The 21,613-nt window shown below is 47.0% G+C and overlaps 1 protein-coding gene across 2 annotated transcripts in view; it reads left to right on the top strand.

Moving 5' to 3' along the window:
- The window catches only part of LRRCC1 (leucine rich repeat and coiled-coil centrosomal protein 1), a 423,515-nt gene that overhangs the window by 265,422 nt on the left and 136,480 nt on the right, over positions 1–21,613 (top strand). For both annotated transcript variants that reach the window (XM_085605344.1, XM_085605345.1), the window contains exons 14-15: positions 4,981–5,155; positions 16,556–16,719. In XM_085605344.1, coding sequence (XP_085461470.1) covers positions 4,981–5,155; positions 16,556–16,719 — 339 coding nt within the window. The remainder of the gene's footprint in view (positions 1–4,980; positions 5,156–16,555; positions 16,720–21,613) is intronic.

Here is a 21,613-nt window from a genome sequence, read left to right as displayed (position 1 = left end):
GCTTAAACTATCGAATAGAGACTTCTAGCCGCAGATTTCTTACCTTTGAATAACACCAGGTTTCAGACTGGATCCGGAAGACTTTCAAGCAGTACCCCTTTACGCGCCAGTAGGTGGTGTCGTTGGCGCTACGTCCCCCCAGTCAAAAGTGACATGCGCAGTACCTATACAGGCACCACTGTCAGCCTTTTTTGTGACATTTCAGCTCCTGGTGTCAGCATGTCACCCAAAAACCCGACTGGTTTCAAACCATAGGGGGCCTTACCTAGGCAAATTGGTGGCAGACCCCCACTTGGTGTGTTTGTGGTACCTGAAGCCGGGACACAACTCCAAGGCGTGTTAGGGCTGCTGTGCCATGCACCTGAAGGTGCTGAGGGAGCAATCCCTTCAGTTCCTCGCCGCGGACGTCAGTCGACCCCACGACGGTCGAAGTCCTGTTCGCGTAAGAGGCCCCGAGACCATTCTGCGAGCCCCTGCTGATATTCCTCGTTGTCCTCAAAATTGTCGAGTAATTCGCACAAGAAGTGGAAGAAGTCCAAACACTCAGACTTCCTTGCGTCCGTCGAAGTCATCTAATGAGACGAGGGAGTGTCGACACTCCAGGCCATGCGAGTCATTGGGGTCTGAACCTGGGGCCGCTTCACACTTCCCTGATTGTCCCAGAGCCGGAGCAGACCCCACCCAGCTGAAGGAATTTTATGAGGCCATGCGCCTCAATTTTGGGCAGCCGGGCCCCTCAGGAGTGCCTTTGAGCCCCACGGTCGTGAGAGGGGACCCCACTGAAACCATACCGGCGGGTCCACCCTCACTGTCAGTCAGGCCACAAGGATCCATTGCTGGTTCTAGAGCGGAACTGCTGGAGAAACAGATCTTTCTCTGCACCCGCCCGAGTGCCAACGACCCGGGCGACGTCATTCCGATAGTCATACCCGACCCTGACACGGAGCCCGATCGACGTCGTCTGGTGCAACGTGCGGTGCCGGCAGAGGACATTCTCCCTGGGGTGGAGCCAGTGCCTTATGTAGTGGATAGGCCTGAAAAGGGAGACGTTTGGGAAAGTGTCGGGTTGAGGAAGGTAAAGGGGACGCAGAAGAGGACTTAGCTGAAAACTGTTATTGGTACTCTCCCACCATTGTGCCTGCAAAAGAAAACAAAGAAGAACTTCATTTTACAGGAAGCAGATACACAAACAAAAGAAGGACAAGGTCAGACACAGGAGTGGGGCATAGATGTAAGCTCTAGTCCCACAGACCATGTGGGACATGAAGCTAGTGGTCAGCTCAGTCCATCAACAACCCCCCCCTCATCCCCACCGGCCTCCAAGCCTTATTTTGTTGGCCATCAAAGGCCCCCAGTAGGAGGCAGGATATTCCATCACCTCCCCCATTGGTGGTCAGTAACATCAGACCGATGCGTACCACAGATAGTGTAAAGGGGCTTCTCCCTCTCCTTTGTGATTCCCAGTCCACCCATCCCACCCACTTACATTTGGCTGATGGAGGACCATCATTCCTTGCTCTGTTAAGAAGTGCAGGCTTTCTTGGCCAAGAGAGCCGTAGAGAGGGTGCCTGCTTCAGAAGTAGGTTGTGGTTGCCATTCCAGCTACTTTCTGGTGCCAAAGGACTGAGGATTTCGTCCTATCCTAGATCTGCAGCTTCTCAACCCCCTCGTGAAAGAGAAATTGAAAATGCTCACGCTCGCCCACGTTTTGTCTGCCCTGGATCCGGGAGACTGGATGGTAGCATTGGACTTGCAGTATGCTTATTTTCGCATCCCAGTCCTGCCAGACCACAGACTTTATCTGTGGTTCATGGTGGAGCATGAGCACTTTAAGTTCACTGCGCACCCCTTTAGCCTTACCATCGCCCCTCGGTGTTCATCAATGTGATGGCGGTGGTCACCGTTCACCTGCGGAGATCAGGGATTTCATTCTTCCTCTACCTCAATGACTGGTTGTTCAAGTCAGGCTCGCCCCAGGCAGTCTTCACCCACCTTCAGACTACAGTGAACCTGCTGCAATCACTGGGGTTCACTATCAACATGCAGAAGTCATACCTGACTCCCGCTCAGACGCTCCTCTTCACCTGAGTTTTCCTGGACACGGTGCAGTTTCGGGCATATCCTCCCAAGTGGCAAGTCCAGGATATTAAGGATATGATACCGATGTCTCAGCCTCTGTCCTGGATTTCAGTGAAACTGACTCAGAGGCTCTTGGGCCTTATGGCCTCCTGCATCCTGCTGGTGACACATTGCTGCTGGCATATGCAGACTCTGCAGTGGGAACTGAAGGTCTAGTGGGTGCAGCATTAGGGCAATCTCTGCGACATGGTCCAAATCTTGGAGGAACTGCAAAAGACCTGCAGTGGTGGCTAACGAACTGTGATTGGGTCTATGGCAGACCCCTCTCCATTTCCCAGCCAAAGCTGACTGTAGTGACAGATGCGTCATTTCTGGACTGAGGTAGCCATGTTGAAGAGGTGGAGTTCAGAGGACTCTTTTCTCTGGCAGAGTCCAAGCTTCCCATAAACCTTTTTAGAGCTCCAGGCAATCCGCTTGCCATTAAGAGCCTTTCTTCCTGCGATCAAGGAAAGGCTGGTGCAGGTCTTCAGACAACACCACTGCCATGTGGTACTGAAACAAACAATGCGGGGTGGGGTCGTGGACCCTCTGTCAAGAGGCCTCTGCCTCTTGGCATGACTGGAACATCAGGGCATTTCTCTGGTCATTCAACACCTGGCGAGCTCGCTGAACATCAGGATGGATGAACTTTGCCGAAGATGCCTACTGGATCACAAGTGGCGTCTCCACCTGGAGGTGGTGCGAAGTCTCTTTCAGCAGTGGGGAGAACCTTGGTTAAATCTGTTCGGCACTGCCGAGAACGTGCAATGTCAGCAGTTCAGCACACTGGAGTTTCCAAGGCGACTCTCGCTCAGAGGCGCTTTTCGTATGAGTAGAGCTCCGGCCTCCTGTACGCCTTTCCTCCAATACCACTCCTGCCCAGAATTCTCAAGAAGATCAGGAACGACAAGGCCCAAGTCATTCTTGTGGCTCCGGATTGCACACGGTGAGTCTGGTATTCCTAGCTGTTGAGCATGACCATCAGTTCTCCGTCAGGCTACCTCTTCGGGAGGATCTTCTGTCACAACAACAGGGCAGGGTTCTGCACCCACACCTGTGAACGCTTCACCTACATGGGTGGAGATTAAACAGCGACACTTGACAGCTTTGACCTTCCGCCTGAAGTCTAAGGTTATTCTGGCAGCCAGGCGTCCCTCGACCAAGACTGTATGCACCTGTAGTTGGGAAAAAATTGTATCATTGTGTCCCTCCCACAATATCGACACCTCTTCAAATTCTATTGTTTGCACTGTCTTTAGCCCAGCAGGACTCTGCTGTGGGCACAGCTAAGGGTTACCTGTCTGCCATTTCGGTGTTTTTGCGGTTGCTAGACCAGCCTTCACTTTTTAAAGCCACCTGTTCCGGCAAGGTTCATTAAAGACCTACAACATATATTCTCACCTAAGTCTTTTATCATGCCTCAGTGGGACCTCAACCTGGTTCTGACCTTTCTTGTGTGTGCACCATTCTAGCTACTACACAATTGCCCTCTTCGGATGCAGACTACCAAAACTGCTCTTTAGTGTCCATAACATCGGCCAGGAGGGTCAGCAAACTGCAAGTGCACTCCGTGCACCCTCCTTTATACCACCTTTTACCAAGACATCTGGTTCTTTGGACACGTGCCTCCTTTCTGCCAAACATTATCACTCCTTTCCATATAGGCCTGAACATCACCCTGCCTACCTTCTGTGCTCCACTTCATCCCTTCAAAAAAGAGGAGAGACTCCACTGCCTGCCTGGACCCAAAAAGGGCTTTGTCGTTCTACCTTGACCACACAAGAGAGTTCCGGGTGGACGTTCAACCATTCGTTGGTTATGTGGGGGCATAGAAAGGGAAGGCTGTACAGAAAAGAACCATCTCATGATGGATTGTCCTATGCATTAAGATATCCTAAACATTGGCCAAGAAACAACCCCCTGAGAGCTTGCGGGCTCACTCTACCAGAGCCAAGGTTTGACCACTGCGTTAGCGCACGGCGTTCCTCTCCTGGATATCTGTGAGGCAGCGACATGGGCATCCCTGCACACATTTACAAAGCATTACTGCCTGAACAGTCAGGTCCATGGTGATGCGCATGTCGTCCTTTCTGGCCTGCAGGACTTACTGATTTCATTGGGTTAGCAGACCCACCTCCAGGGATGTATTGCTTGGGCATCTATTCAAAGGTAAGGAATCTGCGGCTAGAGGTCTCTATCATGAAGAAGTTACTTACCTTCAGTAACGCCTTATGTGATAGAGGCTCTATCTAGCTGCAGATTTCTTACCACTACTCCCCACTTTGTGAACCGGCTGAGGTATGGGAACACCCTTTTCAGGGCCTTAGTCAGTTCTCATTGTGGCTCCGTGTTCCCAGTGTGGAAAGTCACAAAAGTAACTGAAGTCAGCGTTCCGAGGTGGCGCCTTTATAGGTACAGCACATGTCACTTCCGGTGTGGACAATGCAGACGTGAAACCGAACAATGCCTTCTACAGGCATGCTGGGGTACTGCTCGAAAATCTTCCGGATCCAGCCTGACTCCTGGAGATATTCAAAGGTTAGGAAACTGCGGCGAGATAGTGTCCACCAGATTAGGCGCTAGCCAAGATAAGCAACTTGTTCGTTTAGTGTACCATTAACATCAAGAAATGGACTAAAAGAGCAAACCAGTTGGATGTTTCTGTGCATACATTTTTATTCATGTAGATTATAGTAATGATGGATGGTGCTGCTTATTATTGCTAGTTATCAACATTCAAGTAGAAGTAAATTATATGTTCTATAGAACATCTTTACCCCGCTGCCTTTTCATTAAAATGTCTCGTGGTTTGTTAAAAACAGTTCATACTTATCTATCATTTGTTTCTTTTGTTGAATTAAGAAAAAACTTCGAGCACTTGAGGATACAGCGGACGAAGAAAAACGAAAGGCACTTCAAGTTGAACTACTCAAGCAAGACAAAGCTAAACTTATTTCACAGCTAACTGCCCAAGAATCTGTGATAGATGGTTTAAGAGCAGAAAGAAAAATTTGGGGTCAAGAGCTTGCACATCAGGGTAATATACTCCGGATTATTTGGGATTGCTAAAAACTGTTATAAAAGTTGTTTTTTTTCTTTTTCAAATGGCTACACCTTTTTTATTGTTCCCCTGTCTTTATTATTAGTTGAATATGCCTGAAAATAAAATATACGTGGCCTGGTAAAATAGTTGTGTTTTGCTTAAGAAGTGATGACCAACATCAAACACAATTGTTGGTACCTTTGAGCTTTGGGGTAGCTAACTTCCTTAAATACAGACTACACTCACCTCCTGTCCCTTGCCTCTTAGGCTACATAGTCCAGGACAAGCACAACTGGGACATCAAGACCACCATCTACATCCTCCATTGTAAAAGGTAGAGATAATGGACACTATGACCAAGCACAACAAAAGCTCATCGTAAAGGAGATAGCTAACATTAACATGATCATCATAGGCTCTTTTTTTGGTTCAGGTTCATGGATCTTTGCACCAAGCACATGCTATGTGACCCCAGAATATACGGTGCCGATAGAGGACATTCTACCTGTATCGAAGCCATTGCCTTATTTGCTAGATAGGCCTGGAGAGGGAGATATTTGGGTGGATATCAACTTGAGGGAGGTAAATGGGACGCCAAGGAGGACTTACCTGAAGTCCGTTGTTGGTATTCTCCCACCATCATGCCTGCAAAGGAAAACGAAGAAGGAATTTTCCTTGTGCAGGAAGCAGAGACACCGAGAACAAAAACAGAGGAAGGACAAGGTCAGGCACTGGAGCGGACATTGATTTAAGGAGCGATGAAAAATAAATCCATGAAACTGAATCAACCACTGAAGCTGCTGTTCCTGTTTTTCTTTGGTCGTGGATACAATAAATATCCCTTACTGTGTGGGCTTACTGGCAATATGAGGTAGCCACAGGAGCTGACTATTACATGCCTGAATTTTATCAAGTAATCAGTAATCACTGGATTTATTTAAGAGACTGAAAACAATAATAGTTCCTGCACTACTATTTCAGGTGCCTCATGTTGAACCGGTAACCCTGGGTGAAATCCCTGTTTAAGATGTATTCGCTCTGTAGCCTCACATCTAGTACTGGTTGTGGGTACCTTCAAGCCTGTTTTTCTTGTCTCCACCTGACAGGGCCAAATCCTACTGATTACCCTTATGTTGGTCCCCTTCTGGATACTGAATGGGTGAGGGCACAAATAAAACAAAGGGAAGGAATTCGTCAACACAGTGCCACTCCCTCATTAGTTTATCCGGGATTTTCCGTGGTGTCTTTAGGCCTCACATTAGTGAAGTTCCATAGATATTGGAGTCTTTCTCTAGAGCATGTCCAAATAAAAAATAAGAGTGCAATATATTTTCCTCTTATGTGGTTGCCATTAAGATAAACAGATTGAGGGATCCTACAGGTGAGATACTGTGGGTCTTCTCCCATACTGAGCTATTCTGTGCATTTTATAGTGCCTTAAGTAGAGACAATGGTCCAATTTGGTCATCTGCTGCACTTCTTGACAAAGAGGCAAAAAATAGAATTTCTTGCGGTTGATAAAGTGTGCGTTCTGTTAAGGACACATACGTGAGCATTGTGTTTATCTCTTTTATTGTTAATGAAATCAACCAAACATGTTCACACACAGTCTAAACACTTTACCCCCAAAAATATAGTAAGTATTGCTAGTCTAATTACAAAATATGTGAGCAGTCCATTTAATGGCGTCACTCCCCCCCTAGTATTTTACTTTTGTACCTAGATAATCCCAGATGACTTGACCCTGGAATATGGAGAGAATCTATGGAGGGCCATTGTTCAAATCCCTGGATTTGAGGGCAGACCCAGAGCTGTCCGATGCGGTGCATAATCTGTGATTGAAGGTCAATTCTGTGCGATCTTGACTCTCCTGGGCATATACTGTCAATGATAGATCTTGTGGGGTAATTAAATGAGTAGCTGTATAATCCCACTTCATGCAAGAGGAGGGCAATACAGCTCAAATTACCTTTCTAAGCCTAACCCTGTTTTCAGTAAATGTATTCTGGTTTCTTGAGGCTCTTGGAAGAGGAAATTACATTTTATTTGTGTCTTCAATGTTGCTGTTCTCTGATAATTCAGATGACCAGTCTGAGAGTGTAAAGTTTGCTCAGTCAGATTATGCTCTCTTTTGCTAACGTTTGTAGTCTTGCTGATATCTCTGCAGTTTATTTGGTGTTTAAAAAGCTGTTGTTCTGCAGCACACGATTTGGTTTAGTGTGTGCTACAGAATCATAACTGCTTTTATCACTTTAAATTTGCTCTACCAAAGTGTGGTTGTTTGGGATTTTATCTATGATTGATCATTTATTTGATCATCAGAATCAGCTTCTTCCTGCACATACAGAATCACTTTTCCTGTGGCTGTAGCTTATGTTTTATGTTCCCCTTGTTTCCATTTCAATTCTTCTGTTAGGACTACCGCTCCCATAATACATTTTATACGTGGTACTGAATTGGTTTTGCTTAATGTGCAGTTTTTTCATCTGAGTTCTTATAGTAACAAATCATGCAGGATAAGTGAAGTTAAATTAACTTGGGTTACCGTATGTAATGCATCTTCTGCTGTCTTCTGTGCTCTATGCTCCGAAGTTGTATGCATCCGCAGTAAAGAATTTGTTGATGGCAGTGTTGGTGGTGACGTTTCTCTTGCTTGTCATCTTTTGTTCTTAGGCCACAGTGGCACCATGGGTGATACCTATGGGTGCAGCATCTGTGTCTGCTGGATCTCTGGGGCCACTTGGTCCCCGCTGGTTTCGAGATATTCTGGAGTCATGAAGAAGCTTGCAGTTGTCCTCTTCAGATGAGCACTGCTGCCACCACTTAGTACTCAGGGGGAGCTAGCCCTCTGTCATGCCACCTCGGCCCAGTTCTGCCTGAACTACCAGCACCATGGTACATGTTGGCTACTTTTGGCACCATGTTTATTGAGTACTCAAACTGTAAGTCTTAACCGGTGTGCAGCACAGATTTCACACTGGCCACAAGGCAGAAAATGAGGCAGATACCAATCACAGATATAGGTCATCTTTCATACGTAGTTTCTCACTCCTATGCTGCCAGGATCAATAGTGGGCAGAAGAGCTCCTTAACTTCAAGCTAGGTATCCACCATCTTCCCCTATAATGGCCAGATAGTCTTAGTTATCATTTGCACTACACAACAAGCCCCAACTTGTGGTGGAACAATCAACGAAAGGGAAATCGTTGTAATATTTTGAAAAAAGCCACTGACCACATTGTAAGATGAGAATTTGCAGAAAACATGACTGGAATGACTTCTCTTACCGTATGTTCAGTTTGTGTCCAAAAAATGGATGACATTGAGATATGTGAATTTTTAACTCTAATCTGCAGTGATTTTAATCGTAGTCTTGATAATGAAAAGTTGCCTCAAAGCTACAAGGTGAAAAAACAAAGGTCAGGTATGCTATAGATAGACTTATGCTGATACATGGCTTAGTGGATTCCTAGATTTGACTACACCCCATAGATATGGGATTTACATTTAAATCACATCCCCATAAAAAGTACATGACAATAGATTTTTTTTTTAAATGAACAAAGGGACGGACTAGGAGCCTTAAATGTAACGATTAAGTATAGAAGGATGCTGTTTATCCAAGGAAAGGAAATAGGGAGAGGAGAAGCTGTTGGTCTGGGCTGGTTAACTGGATCGGGGAATCCGATTGATCAGAAGTGAATGCCCTCACACCCAGAAAGGGTGTCATGCTTCATCAATGGGCTGCTCCTCGTTGGACTTGCGCTGCAGTGTCAACGGGTCCCTTGAGGCATCTCTTTGTCGGAGGTCTTCTGATGTGATTGGCGTAATGATGCATGCAAGTGAGGATACCGTGAGTGTTGGGTGGTGCAGTGAGTTTTTAAAAATATCTAAGGGGTACCGAAGACGGTTTGAACAAGGTGTCCCCCTTGACAAGTAAAATCATATAAATGCTGTTTTAGGGACTAATGACCCTCGACAGGTTAAAATATGTGAAGCAGGGTCAACCTGTTTCTTGCCATTGTGGCCCAACTGGATCTTAGGCAATTTGTCAGGACCAAAATAAATGACGCCCACCCTACACCTGATTAGGAATGAAGGTGTGTATTAAATAAATGTGCCCAATCAATATTGTCAACCATACCTGCTACGGTACCGTACTTCTGAAAACCGACCCTATTAGAGTAGTGTTTGTTCCCCTTCGGTGTGGGCAGAGGACAGCGCAAAGCTGCGGAAACAATGTGGTCTCACACGGTAATTCATCCATAACCTATCCTCCTATGCCGGCCTGGAACAGCATCTTTCTAGGTTTCATCAATAGATTTGGTTTGGAATTAGCAAATATTATACATAATGTCTCGATGCAAAAATACCATAAGGTAATTTCAGACCATAACCCATTGGTATTAGAACGTAAGGGGCCATGCAGAAACCAACTTTTAGGTAGACGTTTGAGAAAGCTCTTTTGTTAGATTCAGAATAAATTAAATATATGGAGCAGTGGATACCTGATTTTTTACATTTAATTTCTATGTGGGGTCAATTAAAGGCAGGTGTTTGATGGGCAACATTAAACTATACAATCAAAAAACAAAAGCTGCTGTTCGATCAGATTGGAAAACTCTATTTAGAAATAGCTTATCTATAAGCCAGGGATATTACAGTTACTATTAATAAACATCCTATGGAGCAGTTTTTACAAACGTTGCAGTATAAACATGAGTATTCACAATATCTATACAAATGAGCTTGCAATGAAGTACACTATTAACAGTGCTCAGAACTATGAATATAGCACGTCCATTGGGAAGGTGCTTGCACAACCAAATAAGACAAAATGTATCCTGAAACAGAATAGATGCTATTCAGAACAAGAAAGTTATTTTTAATGCATGACTCAGGGTAGATTGTTCAGGTGTTTCATGATTTTTAGCAAGAATTATATGAAGCCGAAACAAATCCCACGCAAGACCTGGATATCTTGATAATGTGAAACTTGAGACTTTAAACGACTGATTTAAAAAAAAAAAAAACTTTTTAGGTCTCGCAGACCTAGCGCTGGAGCGCACATGCGCTCCTCAAGGGGGCTTGAAGCCCGGCCCATCATTCCTATCGGCTGGCGTCAGCATTTATGCTAAATGCTGGCTTCCCATTGAAAAGGAGGCTTTTTGGTTACTGCCCTGTCTCCTTGTCAGGCGGCCCATCCGGACTCGGATCGTGTACTAGTGGCGTTACACAGTGTCCTTTAAAATTCTGTACGCACTATGTTTTTCCAGTCAGTCCCGTGTTCTCTCCCGACCACCAGTATCTCCGGCCCACAGCCGTCTCTGCCACAAAGGCACCACAGCCACGCAGCCCACCGAGACACCGACCCTTCTGACAGCCATGCGTGCACAGAACCCTCTATGAGATACAGACCCCTCCGACGCACAGAACTCTAACACGCAGCCTTCTCTGACATACAGCACTTTGCGGTCCACAGTGAAGACGCCCAATTAGCTCTGTACACCATACAACACTACAGTTATTCGTCATGTCTCACCCCCACCTTTCACAGGCACTGGAACTAAGCACCTGAAAGCGGCGCACAGCAGCGTGAATTGAATATGAATACTTCACTGAGTTGTTGGTTGTGTTTATTTTCTTTCATACTACACAGCGTGGCGACACAGTTTCGTGGTAAAAATGGTATACGAAACAAAATATACATCGCCTATAACACCCTCACCTCATGCCATCCTGCTGCTCTTCTGTTTCTGAGCCATACAGCACCTCGAAGCAACTTTTCGTGACATAACCTGTAGTGATATGCACGTATAGCTAAAGCACAGAATAACAAGCTGCTTCGCGCCAGTATGTTCACTTCTGAAATTCACTTCAAGCGCTTAAAAGATGCCTGGGCGCTATCCAAGCAGCCTGTACCGTTATGGTGTCGCCCGCATCCGGCTCCAGCGAACAGTGCCTGATTCTAAGCAGGCTGCCTAACCTGTCAGCAGGCTGAGTGCCCATGTCATGAGAAGCCCTCTATAGCAGTCCATGGGGGGGTCTTGTGGGGCCGCAGAGGCTGCTGGGGGTCCGTCCTTTCTCCGGCAGAGGCTTTCCAGCTCTGTCCTCCGCGGTCCCCCGGCTCCTACACACCAAACTCCTCATTACAGGAAGTGGGAGGGACAGGCAACTTTTGAGGGAGGTGGAGAGATGGCTCTGCAGACAACTGGAAAATGTGCTGAATTAAGTCAGTCTCATATAAAGCCAAATTCGTATGGGACTGGTAAGCGACTACGAGGTAGGGAAGCGGCTGCGAGATAGCTCAGTGAGTTAATGTCGCAGCTCTACAGATGTAACTGCAATCTGCCCGGAGGAGTGGAGTCAGTCAGACTTCATGAACAAGACAACTGAAAACGAGCACCGCAGCCACTGTTTCTGTATCAAATACCATTCAAATGATAATGTTCCATTCTTTTCCAGACTTAAAAGCGGATAAGGCAGTCCATGGGATCACTGTAGCGCTGTAGATGCTGCCCCCTGCACATGAAATAAAAATATGCCTGAGAAGGGTCAGAGAAACAACTGTTAAAACTGCGTTTGGGGAGCGTTCCGATAAAACTACATTTTAATTTGGAGTGCATGTTCTTGAATTGAATTCTTACCACATCAACGTTTTCGTTAGTTGCAGAGACCGTATGATAGCTCAGTGTGTTAATGTACTTACTATAAAGCTCTCTCTGATATAAAAAAAAAAAACTATCGAATCCCAGCAGCGCCGCCCATGCAATGCAATAGGTCTCACATTTTCAAAATTTTGACATTTTTGGTATTGTAAATGACAATGCCTTTTATCATTGCATTGTTTTTAAACACATAAATAAAACGCTTTGCCATTTACAATGCCAATAGCTCAAAATCTCACAAATGCAAGACCTATTGCATTGCAAATGCTTGTTTGTTTAATTTTGTCAGTATACATAGAACACATGCTGGCTGACCCATGCTCTCCCTCCTTCCTCCAGTTTGCCGCTGACTGGTCGGCCGGGTTCTTGCATGGCACGGCCACATCAGCCCATAACTTTTTGTCCAAACACTAAAGGGAAACTTGCAGTGCGATCATGTAGATAGCATTCCCCAACAAAGGACAACTAACAGGCCTGCTAGAAATCAGTGGGGTGGGTAGGGGTTGGGGGTTGGGTCATGTAGAACATTGGTGGTGAGGTGTGTGTATGGTGGGTTCAGTTGTCTGAGATCCTTGCTTGTGGTGGGTTATAGATGAGGGCCTGCGTTTAGAGGAGTCTCAGGACGTGTCGTGGGTGCACCACCTTTGTGTGCTCATATAGTGTTCACCCATCATCTTCCTGGTGCCTTATAATCGTCTGGTTCCCCAGTTGATGTATTTCGGCCAGGATGTCATCCCAGTCCAGCTCCGGGCCCTGTTAACCTCTTGCTGTAGTGCATTTCCTTCATAGTTGTCCCATCTGCGGCGTTCCGCTAGCCATTTCCTCAAATTCGGGCCACCGGTGGCCTTCCAGGCTATTATTTGACATCTGGCATGTGTGATCGCCAGATCTGTGAATCTATTCAATGATTGCTTCTGTCTTCCTTTGTGAGAACCATCCCTAGTAGTAGGCATGCTCTGGGATTTTATCAGCCGTCCCATTGATGCTATCTCCACCACCTCAGTCTAGTAATTTTGTAAAGTTGGACAGTCCCACACCATATGCATAAATGCAGTATTGTTCTCGCTGCATCTAGGGCAGGTTGCACTCGCTTTGGGGTGCATTAGATTTGCTCATTTTGGTGTGTTGTATGCTTTGTGGAGGTAGTATTGGATTCGTTTAAAACTCGCATTGCGTGATACCTTTGGGGTGAGCGCCAATATTTCAGTCCAGTCTGTGTTGCTTATCTGGCCACCCAGGTCATGTTACTATTGTTCTCTTAGTGCCTCAGTTTAGCCTGTCCCTGCAGCGCCCTGTATATGAGTGACGTTGCATGTCTCGTTCCAGAAATCTCACATATGCACTGCAGGCCCTTGTGCATCTGAGGTTTTATGAACCCCACTCACCACCATTGTTGTGTGGTCATGGTTATTGCTCCATGGAACAGGAAATCGCTCGCTCAAGCTCCATATTGTTCCGTCCAGCAATTTTGCTCGTGTCCATTAAAGCTGAGTGGGTTGTGAAATGTTGTTGTTCTAAATATTGCATTGTGGTCCTAAAAAGATTGGAAAGCACTGCTCTAGTCTTCAATAGAGAGAACACGTCCCCCAGTCAATACCATAACTGGCATGTTGTTTTCTGTTCAGTAGGCACCTGCACATCTTACAGGTGTGGCGGAGCGACCAGGGCAGCCGACTCCGGAAACCCGGGGCTCATGGTTCGATCCACGTGCCGGGAGCAGATCAGCCCAGCACCATGTGACTGGGGCAATAGCTCGCTTAATCATAACGACGGCCCCCAGCGCCTTGACACCTTCGGGTAATTGTTTGCGGTTTACAAATACTGGACATGTAAGCCACATTCGAATTTCAGTTCATGAAATGTTTAATAGTATTTTGGTCCACAATAGTTTGGAAATACCATCAGGTCACATTGTCTGAAGCCCTCCAGCTGAGGGAGTACATCTGCTGCTTGGCCACCCATAGTGGTGGTCTCCTTGCTAAGTAGACTTATCTGACCAGTTACTGTACCGGCAGCTGGCTCCATCTTGATTACGAGCTCGTAAAAAGTATGAAATCTGAAGTTATTCCAGTCCTGCATCCTAAAGTCAAATTGAAGCTGAGTGGTAACCTCAGCACATGGCTAAGTCCCCAAGGTAGAAAAAGGGGAAGGTAAAAGAACGACAACACACAAGACACTTGTATCTCAAACCTAGAGGACCCCTCTAAAAGGCGAGTCAGCAGTATCACAGGCTGTGGAGGTTACCTAAAACATACCGTCTGGTTCCAGATCTCGAGTGCTGGTACATAACCACAATTAAGTCAGATATATGGAAATCATAATGTGCATCTTAGCTGTTCCTGGATGGACTAAACTGTGACTAGTTACCAACAGAGGAACTGAAAAGGGAGTCTGGTAAAGCCTTCAAAGTAAGAGATGTAGAAGGAATAGCACGGCAAGTTACAAACTGTATCAGATTACAAAAATGTGATAGTGAGGTAGGCAAAACAGGTGTGAACTGGGGACTGCACCTAGAGTCCATGCAACAGCTAAAGTTGCAAGACCCCAAGCTATATTTGACAGTGTAACTTATGGTGACTAAAAGTAAACGAGTGGCACATGAGTGATTTCTGTCTAAGACCTGTCTTCTCCTGTACCCCAGGCTAGCCGCCTCTGTCCGCCTGCCACTTTCTCCAGTCCTGCCTTGTCTAGTGCTCTGTAATGCCTGTGTATGTTCTTGTATTCATGTGTCCGACATGCCTTGTTCTTGGTAATCGTCTGTGTGCCTAGAGTGTTTCCCGTATCTTCCTAAATATATTCATAAGCCTAGGCACTGTGTATCTGGGGTCACTGATGGGAAATAAAATATCTGTATAGAGTAGGATCCTGTTCTTGTTCTCTTTGGCCCATAGGAAATCCTTTAACAGGGAAAACATCCCTGATCCAGGAGGTCCAGAGGCTGAATATGCCAGCGAGAAGCATGAGGAAAAAAGGCTAGCCTTGTCTCATCCCCCAACCCAACCTTTAATGTATGTGGCAATATATGTTTGACCCACAGGGATCCAGTAGTTTCTCCACGAGTGCCACCCAGGGCCAGAATTCCATCCCAAATACTGGCCTCTGCAGAACCACAACTTGTGTGCTCTTGCGGCAGCCTATACATTCATGCTGCCTCAGAGCTACTTTGCCTCTCTCACCCCTACCTGCAACAGTGGGCTGAACTATGGTGGAGAGCTGAGCTGGAAGCCAAATGCTAACCGGAAAATGCTCCATTGGCTTCACCCACTACAATTGGAGAGCCCAGGAGTTTGCTGTTTCCTTTGGCTATAGGGACTGTCCAAATGTGAGAGATTGGCGCAAGCAGCAGTGGGGAATTGAGGGTGAAGAGGAATAGAGTCTGGCAAGTGTTGAGAAGGGGAGGTGTGGAGCAGGTGGTTCCCTGGATGGGGGGGGGCCCTCTTAAGTCTCAACCCTTCTCCTCTACATGTTGATCTGCTGATATAGTGCCCACTCCCCCTATTATTAAAATATTGTCTCCTACTTTAGATGGTTCCACCTGATGTTTGCCTCAAACTTTATGCTTCATGCATAGTTTATCAGGAAATGTTAACCGCAAGTCACAGGCGGAGCCCGCCTATTGCTGTGCATTGTTACACACCACTACATTCACCCTGCTTACCAAGCACCAAGAGGACCCAGGAGTGACGCTTGCAGTAGTAGATGTTCCTTACAAAAATCAAGGATCTTGGTGCAATCAATATTGCCAATGACTGCACAGACCAAGAGAAAGCAGTCTTTTGAGTGTGTGTGTGGGGTAGGGGTGGGGGGATGGCGAGAGAGGGCAGGCCTTTTAGACCAAAAAGTGCTGAAATAGGGTTTCTGGTTTGGGAAAATAGAGAGAGGGGGTGAGGGACACCCATATCAGAGGGCCTTATGTACTGTTCATCGTCTCATAACCCCACACTATTCTGGTCCGTGCCGTTCTATCTTCCCTAGCTTACTTCTAACGCTATTCTAGCAAAGGTCACTTGAAAAACTTTGGCTTTCTTCACCCTTTTAAATTGCGTTTTTAATACCCAAGTATAGGAGAGAATCAAACTCAATGCTTATTGTGGCACACAGTTTTAAGTTTGCCCTTATCCAAAAACTGTTTGCTTGCCTATTTTGTTTTGTCATATTGACAGTTTTAATATGGTGGTGTAATTTCTTCAGATTCTTAATTGTTTGTTTTTATTCACACTCCATTTTATTCTCCTTAACATATCCACACCTTTCAGTATCCCAATATGGCGAATGAATATGGTGTTTGACTTATGGAATGAGAGTGCTTAAAGTGTTCTGTTATTAGCTGAGCAATTGATCAGATTTTCTGACCTGATTCTGCTCTACAGCAACAACTTCCTGGAATCTTCTCTGGTTTCAGATCTCCTGACACATGATATTCAAAGTGTGTTTGGTTACTTCTTGCATGATCTCAAGTTTGGAAGGATTCCTCGATAACCATGATAAGCATATGATGTGCTTGTATGACCATCTTCTTTCATTGCTGCAATTTCTTACGGACTCCTTATTTTTAACGATGTTACATTAAATAGTTCCATCTAGAGTTATACTGCATGTTCGTCTAGTTGCTAAATGCATTGAGCATGTTTTCTTTTTTAAATACTTTGGTTTGTATTAATGTTTGTTAAACCTGATCCTCATAATGTTTTGTGCTACATCTCTTTTGTCTGCTTTCTGTTTTTAGGAGTATCTTTAGCTCAGGATCGTGGGAAACTTGAAGCAAAAATTGAGGTATTAACTGCTGAAGTCGAGAGCTTGAAAAAACAAAATGAACGCGAAAATGATGCTTTGAGAATTAAAGCAAAGGTTGTTGAAGACCAGACAGAGACCATTAGAAAACTAAAGGAGGTAAGCTATGGTTCTTTGTTTTTTCAGTTTCAGTAAAGAATGCAATACTTTACCGTGGACCTCACTAAAGTGAATTTATGGATTACCGGGTTGTTGCATTCTTAAATTAGTGCGCGCCACAGTCTTATAAAGTATTTGTGCCTCGCATAAAATCTTGCTATTGAGAATGGATGTTCTTTTTGTTACTGTGACTTAAAACACCTAATGTTTTAAGTGTGAAGTAGGCTACTGTTTTCTATCAGAAATAGAGATAAAATATTAAGGTGTATCGTTTTAAAGCAAGATGGATCTGTGCCTCATTTGCCACCTAGGCCTTTACACTTTCTAATTCAAAAGAATAAAAAAAATATTCTATAGCCTACCTTCATTTAAAGAATAATTGTGGTGCATGTCCCTTCAAATGACTGCTCTATTTACATTCCCTGCTCGGTGTTGTGGGAATACACTGCACTTGAAGTGTGATGTTATTCATCCTCCCTGGACTCTATGGCCCTCTGTAATTGAAGACAACAGTACTCCGTGGTGGGAATGGGAATCGGAAAAAGAAACTAGCTGAAGTAAAGAGGTCATCCTTTGTCTCTGCAGTGAGTAGCGCCTGCTAATTTGAGAAGATTCCAGAATTTCTCGCCACTGCTGCCATATTCTATGCAAATGACTGACTGAGTTGCTATCTGTCTTCGGCAAACCCCACCTCTGTCAGAAATAGTTAAAGAATAAATGTGAGGAGACACATTTGATTGGGAACTCCTTCCAGGCCCTAAATAGGAGGGGCTATCGCCTTGCCGCTCACTCTGGTTTTACTTCTGGCTCTAGGGGAGTGGGCATTCTGGTTAGGGCCTCTCTCCCATTGGAAGTGGACGAGGTGCTTCACGATGATAGGGGGCGATATGTGGCGCTGGTGGGGAGATGGGAGGGCAGGACTGTGTAACCCCGGAGGTACATACACAGCCACGAGAGACAAACGGCTACGTTTGCTGATTTGGGGCGCTTGGTCCTGGGACTCCCTGGGGGGGTTTTGGTGTTGGGTGGTGATTTTAATGCCGTTGTCTCCGGATTGGAGGATCGCCACCCTCCCAGGGATCTCCCTAGGGCTCAGGCCTGGTTGGGTGGGTTTTTGGACACTTTGGGACTGGTAGATTGCTGGAGATTGATGCATCCGGGACAGGCGCAATACACCTTTCACTCGGGGGCCCATGGGAGTCTCTCGAGACTTGACTATATGCTTATGCCGGCGACCCAAGCTGGAATGATTGGGGAGGTGCGTCATTTAGCCCGAGGTATCTCTGACCATTCCCCTCTGTGGTTGCAGCTGAGGGTAGTCTCTGGGGCAGAGGGGAGAGTGGCACCCATTAACACCTGGTATCTTCGTAACCCTAAGATCCGCGCAGAGTTGGTCAAGTCCACTGATCACTACTTTACTGATAACGTGGGGTCGGTGTCGTCGGCCGTCTCCCTATGGGAGGCTTATAAGGTAGTGGTCAGGGGGCAGGCCTTATCCCTTATCTCCCATACTAAGAAGTGCGAGAGAGCGGAGGTGGTCCGCCTGGAAGCGGAAATAGCTGTAATGGAGGAGGACTTGGAGAGTGGGGTTACTGAGGAGAAATTGCATGTTCTCAGCCTCAAACAGTCAGATTACAGAGCGTTAGTTACGGACGCGGCTACAGAGATGAGTAGAGAGCAGCAAGGGCGGTTGTATGATGTGGGGGATAAGGCCGGAAAACTGATCGCTTGGTTGGATAGGAAGGAGAGAGCTAGCAGGGTGGTGCCCGTTGTGGAGAGGAGTGATGGAGTGCGTGTGACTGACCCGGTTGAGATCGTTGACTGCTTCGCAGCTCATTTCTGCGGAGTATACTCTCCGGTCTCGTTGCGATCGGAGGAGGATTCCCATAGCCTGCTTAGAGACATCACATTGCCAACCCTATCGGAGGCAGACGCGGTGTTGATGGAGGCGAAGTTGTCGTCAGATGAGATCGCTTTGGCCACTCGTTCGATTGCTTCGGGTAAAGCGGTGGGTCCCAATGGTCTTCCCATCTAACTCTACAAGTTGCGTCCCGATAAGATAGCACCATATCTTCGAGACATGTTTTTGGCGGCCCGTGCGGCGGGCTTCCTTCCCCCTGACCAACGCCTCGCCAGCATAGTTGTGATACACAAAGAGGGGAAGCCGCGAGATCGCTGCGCCTCCTATAGGCCCATTTCTCTGTTGAACGCAGAACCCAAAATTCTGGCTAAAGTGTTGGCTGGTTCGGGTCGTGGGCGACTTGATTCATCAGGATCAGTCTGGTTTTATACCCCATCGGAATACCGCTCTAAATCTGAGGCGGTTACACGGCGTGCTTGCTAGAGCGGAATTCATACGTGAGCCGGCCATCTTGGCATCTTTGGATGCTACTATGGCATTCGACACTTTGGAGTGACCATATATTTGGGCCGTGTTGGCGAAATTTGGGTTCGGCCCGGAGTTTATTGGTTGGGTAAAATTATTATACGCTGACCCACTGGCTCAGGTGGTAGTGAATGGTAGGGTGTCGGCTCCCTTCGCACTGGGGAGAGGTACGCGGCAGGGGTGTCCGCTATCACCCCTTCTCTTTGCACTTTCGTTGGAGCCTCTCGCCGCCTGGTTGCGTTGGGAGCCGTCGTTGCGAGGCATTAGATGGACGCCGGAATTCGAAGACCGTGTCTCCCTTTACGCGGATGATAACCTTCTGTATCTCACGTCTCCCCGGCAGTCGCTAATTGTATTGGTGGACGTGCTGAATTCTTTTGGCCGCAACTCTGGCCTGGTCATCAACTGGGCCAAGTCGTGCGTCTACGCTCTCTCGGGGGATGCCCCCCTGCTGCCACGGGGTTGCCCAGCTCAGATTGTTACCCTGGGGTTTAAATATTTGGGAATCTTTATCTCACTGGACCCCGCGGTTCGCTATGAGCGAAACCGTCTACCTCCCCTCCAGCGATTGAAGGCCGACGTAGCGAGATGGCGACGAATTCCGCTCTCGCCGCTTGGACGGGCGGCATTGTTTAAAATGATGTCGCTGCCTCGTTTCTTGTATGCCTTGCAAAATACTCTTGATGTCGTGCCGGCCCGTTGTTTCCGGGAGGTGGAGGGTCTTCAGCGCCAACTGTTTTGGGACGGGCGGCCGCGGATTGCTCTCGCCAAGTTGACGCTCCCTTGGTATGATGGGGGGTCGCCCTCCCCGATATTAAACGATACTATTGGGCGTCTCAGTTGGCGGCGGTGAACCACGGGATGTATGGTCCTGCCTTAAGCCCGGCCTTTGAGATGGATAAACTCCTGCTTCCGGGTGGAGACTATAATAGGGCGCTGTACTCGGTGACCCAGGACACGCGGTTGACGGGACCTACGCGGGTGGCGGTGCACGTGTGGCACGCGGCGAATGCTGCGATGGGGTGGAGGGATCGCTTGACTCGGGCGACGCCGTTTTATGCTTCTGGGCGGTTGGGCTGTTTGTGGAGATCGAAAGGCTTTGAGAAATGGGATATGATTGGTATATGTAAGGTGGGTGATCTGTGGGCGAAGGGAGCTTTCAAAACGTTCGAAATGCTTAAAATTGAATATAAATTCAACGATAGAGAGTACTTCCGGTACGCTCAAGTCTACCATGCACTTTGTTCGGTCTTTCCGGATGCTACTGCTATCCCCGAGTATTCCCCACTGGAGGATAGAGTGTTGGATGGCTATGTGCTCGACAGCACTATTTCCCTGATTTATAAGAAACTCATTAACGATCGTGCGGACTTGCTGCTCCGTTTGAGGGAGGCGTGGACGGGCGATGGCTTGGAATTGGATGATGAGGACTGGGTATCGGCGGTGGCCTCCCCGAAAGAGGTGGCGATCCCGGCCCGCCTACGGTTTGTACAGCTGAAGATCCTCCATAGAGTGTATGTCACAGGGCCCGGTTTGCTGCGTATGGGTTATTCGATGGATGGATTGTGTAAGCGTGGATGTGGCCTGCCGGGCACGTTTCGTCATATCTTGTGGGAATGTTCGGAGGTTGTGCGATTCTGGAACGGTATCCACACCGTAATGGAGGGGGTCACGCATGTGGCCCTGTTGCCAAAGGCTAGGAGGTGTTTGTTGAATGTCTGGGAACCGAATGATTGTAATGCGGCACAGACGCAGTGGGTGACCTTGGGGTACATGGTGGCTAAGCGTAACATTGCACAGCTATGGGGCTCCCCGAGGCCGCCCACGATTGACGTATGGAAGGAGAATATGGACTGGTGTATGTTTAGGGAAAAGACGGCGTATGTGGCGAGAGGTAAGCCAGGGAAATGGACTAGGGTATGGGGTCCGTGGAATCTATATCGGGGACGTATCTGCACCCCGCCTCTGCCATTAGAGGTCGATATTGCTCTGACCCCCTAGCCGCGCGTTCCGCGGGAGGGCTTGAGGTGTGCTCCATGCTTTGTTTTCCCATTGCCCCCCTCTACAGCTTCCGGACAGGAACTGCTTTGGACACTCTATGTTGTCCCCCGTCCCGGGAAGAGCACGCTGCTACTTCGGACTCTCATTGCCTTGAGTGTGTTTTATATTTAATACAAAATGAAACTGTTGTTTTCAATTGCCCCTGGCCTATGGCCACGGCCTGTTATAGGTGCTTACGAACTGCTGGGCGCCTTGCCTCTGGTTCGACGGATTGTGTGGCGTTACATTGCGGGCCCTCGGGCTCTATATCGGCCGGCCCTGGTGGTTGTAGGCCCTTGTTTGTATTTTATTGTGTGCTAACGGTTTCGAATAAACATTTTTTAAAAAGAATAAATGTGTATGGATGTTGAACGAAAACAAAAGTTTTTCTGCAAAGAATTCCTACCGATCAGCCAGTTTAGTACGTCCCCAAAACTGCTACATCATGTACTTTAAAATTCACCTTTC

This window comes from Triturus cristatus, chromosome 5_1, assembly GCF_964204655.1.
Source record: "Triturus cristatus chromosome 5_1, aTriCri1.1, whole genome shotgun sequence".
NCBI classification, from domain to species: domain Eukaryota; kingdom Metazoa; phylum Chordata; class Amphibia; order Caudata; family Salamandridae; genus Triturus; species Triturus cristatus.
The sequence above is the reverse complement of the archived record's forward strand: the minus strand, read 5'-3'. Positions and strand labels throughout refer to the sequence as shown.